This window comes from Leptodactylus fuscus, chromosome 6, assembly GCF_031893055.1.
Source record: "Leptodactylus fuscus isolate aLepFus1 chromosome 6, aLepFus1.hap2, whole genome shotgun sequence".
Taxonomy (NCBI): Eukaryota; Metazoa; Chordata; class Amphibia; order Anura; family Leptodactylidae; genus Leptodactylus; species Leptodactylus fuscus.
This window is the reverse complement of record NC_134270.1, coordinates 141,743,933-141,756,530: the sequence shown is the minus strand read 5'-3', so window position 1 is coordinate 141,756,530 and position 12,598 is coordinate 141,743,933. Positions and strand designations below refer to the sequence as shown.

General features: G+C 43.3%; 1 protein-coding gene across 1 annotated transcript in view; it reads left to right on the top strand.

The window, feature by feature from the left end:
• PCIF1 (phosphorylated CTD interacting factor 1) overlaps positions 1–8,541 on the top strand; it is a 37,383-nt gene extending 28,842 nt beyond the window's left edge. Inside the window, exons 11-16 of the mRNA XM_075277358.1 lie at positions 2,452–2,627; positions 3,006–3,092; positions 4,109–4,293; positions 4,613–4,706; positions 5,305–5,480; positions 6,147–8,541. Coding sequence (XP_075133459.1) covers positions 2,452–2,627; positions 3,006–3,092; positions 4,109–4,293; positions 4,613–4,706; positions 5,305–5,480; positions 6,147–6,360 — 932 coding nt within the window. The 3' untranslated portion in view covers positions 6,361–8,541. The remainder of the gene's footprint in view (positions 1–2,451; positions 2,628–3,005; positions 3,093–4,108; positions 4,294–4,612; positions 4,707–5,304; positions 5,481–6,146) is intronic.
• The last annotated feature ends 4,057 nt before the right edge of the window (positions 8,542–12,598 follow it).

Here is a 12,598-nt window from a genome sequence, read left to right as displayed (position 1 = left end):
AGAACATTTTGTTTTGCTATGTAAAATAGTATTGAAAAAAAGTGCACATTGCTGTTGCAGGTAATGCCCAGTGCTGTAACACAAACCATTTTTTTTTGGGTCCTGCAGTGTGAATGCCTTATAAAGACGAAAACAATTATATACCTGAAAAAATGGTACCTAAACTACTACTTCTATTCTGTAAACACGGCCACACCACTAAAGATGTGCGGTCCACAGAATATGTCATCCACAAGTATCTTTATTGTACTAAAGTAGTAAAACATAAGAAAATGTATACGTTTTGTATAGCTGTAATTGTACTGACCCACAGAAGACAAAGTTGTCTTATCATTTTCCACTTGACAATGAATGCAGTAAAGCCAGAGCCCAGCACACAATTGGGATTTTTTTCTTAATTCCACCCAAAGCCCAGTCTTAACATGAATAAACAATTGTGACAAAAGAAAGCTCACCACTGTTATACAAAATGAGAACCAATAGAATGACAAGGAACAAATATATTTGTCTGTATTTTTTTTATGGTTGCGTCATTAAGGCTAACCCCAAGTGTCTATAGACAATTGCCCAGATAAATAAATAAATATATAGGAATACATAATCTGGTGTCAGCAAGATCAGGCCCGTGAATAAATACAAGGAAGCACAGAGAGGTCACGCTGAACATATAGTGACAAATTGCAGATAAGATGCTATCAAATCCAATAATCCTGTTACATAACACTGGCTGCATCTGCCACATACACTGAGGACAAGACGGAGCCGCTCAGCAGACGCAGGAACTGCAATTTTAGCTCTTTAATAATCGGTGGAGTGTAAATCCTCCCACCGGTGACTGATGCACCTGTTCCCACCCCATAAATCTCCATTACGCTGCATTAGGTGCTGTCAGTAAAGTGCTCTGCCAGTGCGCCTCTGCCTCTGACATCCATATATTCCACTTAGGTTCCCCTGCTCTACACTACAGGGATCTTTGGCCTACATACAACTGTCGGCATGGACGGATTAAGGCATGCGATGTAGAAAAAAAATCATAATTTTAGTGTAAAGCAAAGTTTCCTCTCGCAAAGACTTGCTGATGTAATGGTGATTCAGGTTGTTAGCGCTGGCTTTTACATCCCAGCTATGGTTACTGGGAGCATAGTGTGTATACCCATAGCTGGCCTGAACGTAGTATTGCTTTATGTGACAACCATTCCTTTTCTAGGCAGTCAGCATTTATCAATCAATGTTTATTTTCTCCTTCACCACTATTGTTATAGTTTCAACGTGAAAAACGAAGCATCAGCTTTGCAAGCAGTCGTGTGTCTCCAGTTACTTTGCAGAGCAATACAGACCTTGCATAGTCTTACCATGTAGTCTGACTCCATTCAACTGGTTCTAATATTAGCAGTTTATGCAATTTTGTTTTTTCATTTTAGATGCACTAGACCAATAACATAAGAGAAACTGGTTGTGACATGGCCTTTAAAGGGAATCTGTGACACTAAATATGCAGCTGATTCTGCAGGCATCATGTTATAGAGCAGGAGGGGTTGACTGATATAAGTATCCTTTAATAGTCCCACAATGGGGAAATTTCAGTATGTTACAGCAGCATAGTAATACAGATACAGGATAATAAAATATAGTCCTGTTTACGCTGGGCGTTGGAGTCCAGTGGGCGGTCCTTCTTAGTGACTGACAGCTAGCTATGCACGGTTATACAGGGAAAGCTGTCGCCCACTGAACGTCTAAGCCTAGAGGGAATAGGACTATATCCGTCTGCTCAGCTGCTCCTGCTCTATAACATGATACCCACAGATCGCGTTGCATTTAGCCATAACCGATTGTGTGGTATGGCTGTATGAAGGGGAGCCATTATCTTAGAGCTCTGCAATATGAGCTGCAGCTCCTGGGGGACTAGGTTTACTTGGTACTTTACTCCTCAAACCCCTACTAAAACGCATACGCTTTTATAGACAAACAGCATGCGTTTCTGAAAGCCATGCGATTTTAAGCAAATGAATGACTTGAATGAATCTGTCCCCTATGCTGGCTCATATAAGTGGTCCGGAGCAGGGGTCGATTTCACGATGGTCTCGTCTTAGTAATGCACATGGACGTTGGTTGTCTTCGTCAGACAATCCTTTTAATAAAACGATGTAACATCAATCCACACATCATTTTGGACCTAGAAATTAAACCCTGAAAAGATGGACATTCCCTTTAATAACTTTATACTGTAGCTTAGACACCATTGATACACCAGTTAGCTTGCGTGGTTAGTGTGGGTATAAATAAATATACATTTGCATTTTATACATTTTCACCTCCCAGCTGTCCTTTGCCATAGCCAGTGACCAGTTATTTGTCTATTCATGTTTAACCCTCACAATTTCAGTTTTGATTCAACTAAACAGGTCAATAATGTGCAAGAAATTCTGATATATTATTAACATTGTTTTACAGAACCAGCCCCAGTTGCACCTTCCCCAGATAAGAGGGTGTTCTGCCACCCGGTACGGCTGACAACGCCAGCACTGCCTGTTCAGGGAGGAGTGGATGTTCAACAAGATGGCAGCTTGGTGTGTGTGCGTTACAAAGGGGAGTCCGTCAGGGTCAACCAGAGCTACTTCAGCAAACTGGTGAGCATACATTTTCTTCTGGGGGCTGCTGTGCATTTCCTTACAATAACTGTAAAAACTCAATTTATCAAACCCTACACATTCTGGTGTAAAAAAAAAAAATTAAAAATTTTGAGCTCACATGTGCAAAAATGTTGTGCCGTTTTGATTTCTGCATCACTCACGCCACTTTTCAAAAGTAGGTGGGAAAGTGGTTATGCAAACTCGCTCCAGTCAGGGAGTGACGTAGAAAGTAGGTCAACCTTTCCAGATAGACGTGTCAGATTTATAGATACGCCAAATTGATCAAACAGTTGATAACTTTGGCGCCAAGTCTGCCAACCCAAACACGACTTTGAAAATTCTGCAAATGATAAGCCTGCCCCACTGTTTTTGCAGTTTCAACTCTATCGTCTCAGTTGCACAGATGATCCAGGATCGGAAAAGTTCTTGGCTCGCGTGTGGTGTCTATTGCGGAGATATCAGGTATGGTGAATATAGTTTAGGGAGCGATTCATTTAAGCATCAAAAGGGTTCTACCCCAAAGCATAGTTACCCTATATCCATAGGTGAGAGCATAAATAGCTGAGACCTTTACTGATCCTGAGGACATGTGGGGTGCTTCCCCCCCCCCATTATTGAATGTAGGCATGCTCCTGCTGGACTGTGCGCATCCAAGCTCTCTTCACCTCTCACTTCATTATGATTTCCAGAGTGGACTGGCTGTCTAGCACTCCCATTGAACTATATGGATGCGTCCCATCTACATTTAGCGCAGTTGCATTCACAATTTACAATTCCTCCATTCTCTGGATCGATGGGGGTCTCAGGAGTCAGACCCTCCACTAATCAGCTTTTTATCCTCAACCTTTTCAAGTGAAGAGAAGTGAGAAAAAGTCCCAACCAAGAACCCCCAAAGTAGAGATGTCTTATAACCCACGGTCTTCCTCGCTCTTTGGGTGGTGTAGAGGAATCAGAGTAGGATATCTGCCTCTGTCTGTGCCTACCCTAAGTCACCGAACCAGCTCTGAATTATATTTGTGGCCATTCTAGGTACTATTGCTGTGAATTCACACATGACAGATTTGCAAAATGTTTGCAAACCCCATTTACTTGAGTTGCAGATATCCATGTGTATGCTGCAGAGACAATCCAATTCTGGCTGGGGTCACATCTGCGCCGGGATCTCTTTTGGGGATTCAACAAAGTGAAAAGTCCTGAACATCAATTTCAATATAAAAACAGTGGCCACTTGATGAACCCCTTTATAGTTTATGGGTTCTGTGGGTAACCGCTGTCTTAGCAATTCGGGTCCCCTAGCAGAACTGATGCTGATGTAAACCCAGGCTGAGAAGCGCAAAATTACTGCAACAAATCTGCCACATTGTGAACCTTGCAACCGTAGGTCATTGTGAGAATCCACAAGGAATTGGGAGGGGTAGCCAAGGGTTTTAGCATAGTGAAAGTGAAATGATGTAATGTCCCTGTCTTGTATTATGCAGGTGATGTTTGGAACAGCACAGTTTGAAGGCTCAGGACTGCAGGGGGCGCTCCCAGTCCATGTGTTTCAGGCTTTGCACAGGATTTTTGGTGTTACTTCTGAGTGCTTTGCTTCTCCCTTGAACTGCTATTTCAAGCAATACTGCTCTGCATTCCCAGACACAGATGGATATTTTGGCTCCAGGGGGTGAGTGTTCAAGTCTCCATATGCACTGCAGGATATATCAATTTTAGTTACTCTATCAATTATTCATTATACCCAGTCTGAGGAAAGTAGTGGCTGAGACTAATCCCACCTACATAAGATAAGAGTCAGCTCAGCATGTGAATAACTTAGCGGACACCCTCAGTAATAATCAGAATGTGGGTCATGAGGATAAAGCCGTACGACTGACATCTTCTACCGTAGAGAAGGCCCTTTGTATAATGTCACTATGGAGGGTGGTCCGCAGTATGAGCAACTTGAATTTTTTTTTGTTCTAACTTTTTATTTTTCTTCCTTTTAGGCCATGCCTCAGTTTTTTTCCAGTTAGCGGTTCTTTCGAAGCCAATCCTCCTTTCAGTGAGGAATTGATGGACGCCATGGTCACACATTTCGAGGTACAAGAATGACATCGTCTCTGCTTTTAGATTAAGGAGGTTGTCCAGGGATTTTTTTTTTTTTTTTTTTTTATGGCCTACTCTCAGACCTTAAATATATGATCTAAAGGTGGACGAAACCCAGAAAAAAACAGGAAACACTTCCAGTACACAATACAGGGCTGGAAGCAGAAAGCTCCATCCGTTGTCTAGCGGCCCCACGTCTTCACTTCAGGTCAGCTCCCATTTAGCTGTGCTACAGTGAAGGTGCCGGGCGCTATACAGTGGACAGATCTTTCTGCTTCTGGGCTCATAGTGTTTATAGGACGGATGCCAGAAGTGGCTCCGCACAAATAATTGGTCCGGGGGTGGGGGTGAAATGACACTGTTTTTGCAGCATTATTTGGGTTGGAAACCACTGTGTGTCCAAAGGTACAATTAACATGCACAACGGATTCTGCCCAAATTGTTAGTGTGAGCCAATAAAACTCATTCACTTTCCTGAACTGCTAAATGCCTTGTTTTATTTTCTGTGTTGTGTTATATGCTGTGTCTGTGTTGCTGTGTCTGTGTTATATGCTGTGTTTCTGCAATTTGTGACGGTGCGTCATCTTTACAGAGCTTGCTGGAGAGTTCAGATCAGCCCCTGTCCTTCATTGTGTTCATCCCAGAATGGAGGGACCCCCCGACTCCTGCTCTCACCCGAATGGAAGAAAGTCGCTTCAAGCGGCACCAGCTGATTCTCCCGGCCTATCAGCATGAATATCGAAGCGGCTCCCAGCACGTGTGTAAGAGGTGTGTAGACATGGCTGTGCATTAACACTTTGTGAGTAGCCATTTTTGGAGGGACTGATTTTTAACTGAGGAGATTTCATGGAGCAGCAGCCACAGTTATATGAAACATTCTGGCTGTCAGGTCATGCTGGGCATGCAGTATAACATTTTTTCTGAAAACTACTGTATGTGACTTTCCCCCCCTTTTTTTGTTTAATCTTTAAAACGGTTATGCCACAAAGTGAGAAAGGGACGTCCTTTCCTCCACTACCGCAGTCAAGCTGAATGTCCACCACCAATCACTTCTACATTCAGCCTGACTGCGGGTCTTGAGATCAGTTTGGGTCTCGGCGGTCAGACCCCCCCGATCAGGTGTCCCATTAAGGGGAAATACTTTTCGTGGCAAAACCCCTTTAACTCTTTAAAGTTGTTTTCCCATTTCAGGTATATGTATGACCTATTCATGAGATGGGGAGTTTGGATATTTATGGTATATCTTGTGGATGTACCAATATATGACCAAGATCCCTTAAAACATAGTTGTGCTTTCCTGCTCCCTGTTACTCTTGATTTTGATTTTGCCTATCTATAGTTTTTTTTCTTCTTCCACTCCACCAGATTTGCAGAATTTTGTTGCTACATTTCACTAATACTGATTTTTTTTTTTCCTGTTTCTTCTTGTCACAGAGATGAACTGTATTACAAGGCAGTACACAATACCGCCGTACTGTTTCTACAAAACGAAGGCGGCTTTCAGAAGTGGGGACCTACCCCGGAGCGTGTTCAGGAGCTGTGTACGGCCTATAAACACTCGGGAAGGTTTTCCAATTCCTCCACTGGGTCCTCTGAGAAAGAGCCCACGAGAGAGGAGGGCACCAGCAAGGACAGTATGAATAATTAGAAACCTAGACGGAAGACTGACATTCCCATTTCTGTGGGCAATACATGTCCTAGTCCTTAGGGCAGATTGTATATCTCCATTCACTAGGACATTATTCTGGTCTCCCTTAGTCTTTGTACTGTACAGCTGACGAGGAGACTCTATCGGTTACAGTGGGCACGGCGTTGGTCTCCTTGTACCCTTCTGTAGGACGCAGACACGTTACCCCAGGCTGATGGATATTAGGTAGAGGGTGATACCATGTGTCTGTTTTATATACCTGCTATCAATCCTCTGCCATGGGGAGGCCACGTTGTCCTATGTGGAAGCGCCGGAGAGAGGAAATCACTCCGATGTGTGAAGTTGTGTGTGTGGTGCACTGCTTGTATGTCTGACTCTGTGGATATAGACACTTAAGGAGATGTATGTAGCTTCCCCATGTATATAGCTCTGTATCTGCTCTCGGTGTTGTTAGGGATTGGCATGTTTTACTCTTCCCTTGCATTACGTGTGTATGTGCATTATTTTTTTCCCCGGTATTGTGATTGGTGCACGTCGTGCTAATTATTCCTTGTCATTAATTTAATGTCTAACCATTTTATTACTTTTATCAAACAGTAAAAAGGTCTATTTTTGATTCTCGTCTCTGAGTATTAACTAAAAAAAACAAAACGTACGCCTAAATAAACGACGCTCCTGCAAAACCGCACACACGTAGGAGCATCGGTGAGGCCTATCATCTCCCAAAATGCTGCGGCAGCGGAGAACATTTTACTCTTCTAATCCTCTTCAGTGATCATTTTGCTGTAACAAGTATTACATTACGCTTAAATGTCAGCATATGGGCCGGCTGTGGCATTCCCCTGCATTTGTGACAAGCACCTGCTGTTCCCTTTGATTTGTCTGCTTTCTGTCTGCTGAGCTCTTCTATTTTCTATTATGTTTACACTTTTGTGTTTGTTCCAGTAATGAAGCGTTTTTCTTAATAGATTTGGTGACCGCACATTTCGCCGAACCCTTTAACGATAACTCAAAGACGTAGACAAAATGATCCCTGCCCTGTGATCAACACGTTTGCACTGATACCATTATAGGAAATGTATAAACTATATATTTGTTAACCTGATACTGACACATTTATTTTTCATATCTGTTCTCTGCATAAGATTTATGGGGGCTGCCATCTTGCCCGAGCTGTTGTTTACAGCATTCAGGGACATGCTTTACAGTAGCTACATGCACCATAGGAACCTGTACAATGGAGATGACTCGGTAGAGGAGATCAATGTTGAATATGCCTCTATGGAGGGTGTTGCTGCTTGGTGACGAGGGGCGCATCTCTTCATAAATCAGGTGTAACCTCTGTGCCAAAATTTAGGTTTGCTCATAGCTGGCGTAGATATCAGGCACCATCTACACCAGTTTTCTGCCATCGGCCCCGCTCCCAGTACACCCTCACCGTGCCCCGTTTATGGAAAGTGACAAGGCCAGAGTAAAAAACCCCAGTTGTAATGTTTTTGTTACAGAAAGTTGCAAACCTGAGGTTTATGGCAGCAATGTGGCAAGGTGATAAAGGGGTTTTCTGGTGCTTATTAATTCATGACCTTATCCATCAGATGAAGATCCAGGGCACTTCTTCATTTGTGTGCCTGGATGTCTGACCCCAGGCCTAAGGATAGGTCATTGATTTTAAAGCCTGAAAACTCCCTTTAGGCTGAGGCGCCCCACATTGCGGAAACGCAGCTTTTTTTGTTGCAGTTTTTTGAACCAAAGCCAGGACTAGATTAATCAGAAGGTAGAAGTATAAGAGTTTTCTATATATTTCTGATTCCTTTTGTAACCACTCCTGGCTTTGGCTCAGAAAACCGCAACAAAATTTGCAACAAAATAAGCTGCGTTTCCGCAACATGTGGGCCTTAGCCTTAAAAAATCTTTCCCATTGACTTATATGGGAGAGTGTTGCAGGCATGTTCTGTGACCTATGCAGGAAGAAGCAGGAGATGGGCTGTTGTATGATCTATTACATGCTATGAATGGGTCCATATGGAGCAGTACTAGGATATGTTATTGTCCATGCTATGAGTGGGTCCATATGGAGCAGTACTAGGGTATGTTGTTGTCCATGCTATGAGTGGGTCCATATGGAGCAGTACTAGGGTATGTTGTTGTCCATGCTATGAGTGGGTCCATATGGAGCAGTACTAGGGTAGGTTATTGTCCATGCTATGAGTGGGTCCATATGGAGCAGTACTAGGGTATGTTATTGTCCTTGCTATAAGTGGGTCCATATGGAGCAGTACTGGGGTATGTTGTTGTCCATGCTATGAGTGGGTCCATATGGAGCAGTACTAGGGTATGTTATTGTCCATGCTATGAGTGGGTCCATATGGAGCAGTACTAGGGTATGTTATTGTCCTTGCTATAAGTGGGTCCATATGGAGCAGTACTGGGGTATGTTGTTGTCCATGCTATGAGTGGGTCCATATGGAGCAGTACTAGGGTATGTTATTGTCCATGCTATGAGTGGGTCCATATGGAGCAGTACTAGGGTAGGTTATTGTCCATGCTATGAGTGGGTCCATATGGAGCAGTACTGGGGTATGTTATTGTCCTTGCTATAAGTGGGTCCATATGGAGCAGTACTAGGGTATGCTATTGTCCATGCTATGAGTGGGTCCATATGGAGCAGTACTAGGGTATGTTATTGTCCATGCTATGAGTGGGTCCATATGGAGCAGTACTAGGGTATGTTGTTGTCCATGCTATGAGTGGGCCCATATGGAGCAGTACTAGGGTATGTTCTTGTCCATGCTATGAGTCCATATGGAGCAGTACTAGGGTATGTTATTGTCCTTGCTATAAGTGGGTCCATATGGAGCAGTACTAGGGTATGTTGTTGTCCTTGCTATAAGTGGGTCCATATGGAGCAGTACTAGGGTATGTTGTTGTCCATGCTATGAGTGGGTCCATATGGAGCAGTACTAGGGTATGTTATTGTCCTTGCTATAAGTGGGTCCATATGGAGCAGTACTAGGGTATGTTGTTGTCCATGCTATGAGTGGGTCCATATGGAGCAGTACTAGGGTATGTTGTTGTCCATGCTATGAGTGGGTCCATATGGAGCAGTACTAGGGTATGTTGTTGTCCATGCTATGAGTGGGTCCATATGGAGCAGTACTAGGGTATGTTATTGTCCTTGCTATAAGTGGGTCCATATGGAGCAGTACTAGGGTATGTTGTTGTCCATGCTATGAGTGGGTCCATATGGAGCAGTACTAGGGTATGTTATTGTCCATGCTATGAGTCCATATGGAGCAGTACTAGGGTATGTTATTGTCCATGCTATGAGTGGGTCCATATGGAACAGTACTAGGGTATGTTATTGTCCATGCTATGAGTGGGTCCATATGGAGCAGTACTAGGGTATGTTATTGTCCATGCTATGAGTGGGTCCATATGGAGCAGTACTGGGGTATGTTATTGTCCTTGCTATAAGTGGGTCCATATGGAGCAGTACTAGGGTATGTTGTTGTCCATGCTATGAGTGGGCCCATATGGAGCAGTACTAGGGTATGTTCTTGTCCATGCTATGAGTCCATATGGAGCAGTACTAGGGTATGTTATTGTCCTTGCTATAAGTGGGTCCATATGGAGCAGTACTAGGGTATGTTGTTGTCCTTGCTATAAGTGGGTCCATATGGAGCAGTACTAGGGTATGTTGTTGTCCTTGCTATAAGTGGGTCCATATGGAGCAGTACTAGGGTATGTTATTGTCCATGCTATGAGTGGGTCCATATGGAGCAGTACTAGGGTATGTTATTGTCCTTGCTATAAGTGGGTCCATATGGAGCAGTACTAGGGTATGTTATTGTCCATGCTATGAGTGGGTCCATATGGAACAGTACTAGGGTATGTTATTGTCCATGCTATGAGTGGGTCCATATGGAGCAGTACTAGGGTATGTTATTGTCCATGCTATGAGTGGGTCCATATGGAGCAGTACTGGGGTATGTTATTGTCCTTGCTATAAGTGGGTCCATATGGAGCAGTACTAGGGTATGTTGTTGTCCATGCTATGAGTGGGCCCATATGGAGCAGTACTAGGGTATGTTCTTGTCCATGCTATGAGTCCATATGGAGCAGTACTAGGGTATGTTATTGTCCTTGCTATAAGTGGGTCCATATGGAGCAGTACTAGGGTATGTTGTTGTCCTTGCTATAAGTGGGTCCATATGGAGCAGTACTAGGGTATGTTGTTGTCCTTGCTATAAGTGGGTCCATATGGAGCAGTACTAGGGTATGTTATTGTCCATGCTATGAGTGGGTCCATATGGAGCAGTACTAGGGTATGTTATTGTCCTTGCTATAAGTGGGTCCATATGGAGCAGTACTAGGGTATGTTATTGTCCATGCTATGAGTGGGTCCATATGGAGCAGTACTAGGGTAGGTTGTTGTCCTTGCTATAAGTGGGTCCATATGGAGCAGTACTAGGGTATGTTGTTGTCCATGCTATAAGTGGGTCCATATGGAGCAGTACTAGGGTATGTTGTTGTCCATGCTATGAGTGGGTCCATATGGAGCAGTACTAGGGTATGTTGTTGTCCATGCTATGAGTGGGTCCATATGGAGCAGTACTAGGGTATGTTATTGTCCTTGCTATAAGTGGGTCCATATGGAGCAGTACTAGGGTATGTTGTTGTCCTTGCTATAAGTGGGTCCATATGGAGCAGTACTAGGGTATGTTGTTGTCCTTGCTATAAGTGGGTCCATATGGAGCAGTACTAGGGTATGTTGTTGTCCATGCTATGAGTGGGTCCATATGGAGCAGTACTAGGGTATGTTATTGTCCTTGCTATAAGTGGGTCCATATGGAGCAGTACTAGGGTATGTTGTTGTCCATGCTATGAGTGGGTCCATATGGAGCAGTACTAGGGTATGTTATTGTCCATGCTATGAGTGGGTCCATATGGAGCAGTACTAGGGTATGTTGTTGTCCATGCTATGAGTGGGTCCATATGGAGCAGTACTAGGGTATGTTATTGTCCATGCTATGAGTGGGTCCATATGGAGCAGTACTAGGGTATGTTATTGTCCTTGCTATAAGTGGGTCCATATGGAGCAGTACTAGGGTATGTTGTTGTCCTTGCTATAAGTGGGTCCATATGGAGCAGTACTAGGGTATGTTGTTGTCCATGCTATGAGTGGGTCCATATGGAGCAGTACTAGGGTATGTTGTTGTCCATGCTATGAGTGGGTCCATATGGAGCAGTACTAGGGTATGAATAGGAGAATTGTAGTAACTGTGGCATTATACCAACATTGTAAAGAAGGGCTAGATCTCTACATCTCTCCATCACTCCTCAGTCACCACAGTATACCTTCTTGCTGGCTTATACATGGCTACATCCCCTCTGCTTTATTCCTTCCCTCCTCCACCAGTCTTTCTTGGTGTAGCGCTCTTGGCATCTATTTTACCGTGCTTCAGTCCTATAACTGTATTTGATATTTTTACCATAAGGAATAGAAGGAATATAATATTATGTACCGTGTACCTCATCCGTCACCACAATATATCCTCTTGTCATATCTTCAATAACGTGTGGGTGCATTATACGTTAGGCCAGGTTCACAATAGTGTATTTCGGGTCAGTACCATTGGATGATTGAATTGATGCGTTTTATGTATCAGTTATGTATTCTTTGTAAAAAGCACAGGAACGTCCGTATACACTGAGTGAGAATCTGCTCATGTAATATGTACCCCCTACGTTGTCAACCCTTTGTATCCTGAAGATATGGTTTCATGTTCTGAATTCTGGTCACGTTATGTATAATGAACAGAGCTGATATGTAACTATCACGTGGTGTAAGAGGTTTACAGGCACTGTATGGCTCCAGCTCCCTTACAGTATGGTATGTCATATACAAGTCTATTGTATGAATAATTTATTGTCACACTTCTCTGCTATTATATGGATGCATTTTTTTTAAAATCTTAATTGACAAGAACAAACAATATGGCAGCTACCATGTAAATAAATAAATCTGCGTATGCCTGGAGCACTTTATCCCTGCATTGTTCACTTTCTTTCTATCAATTGTATTCAATGCAAGGTATATTTTACAGCACATGAGATGGTTCTTGTACCTTAAAGGGGTATTCCCATGTCCCTTGCTCACCAGTCTTTGCTGCTGCAAAGATTTCTTTCTTCCTGGTTTTCGACGTCAATTGGTGGGCGGGGTTTCATATGCAAAGCG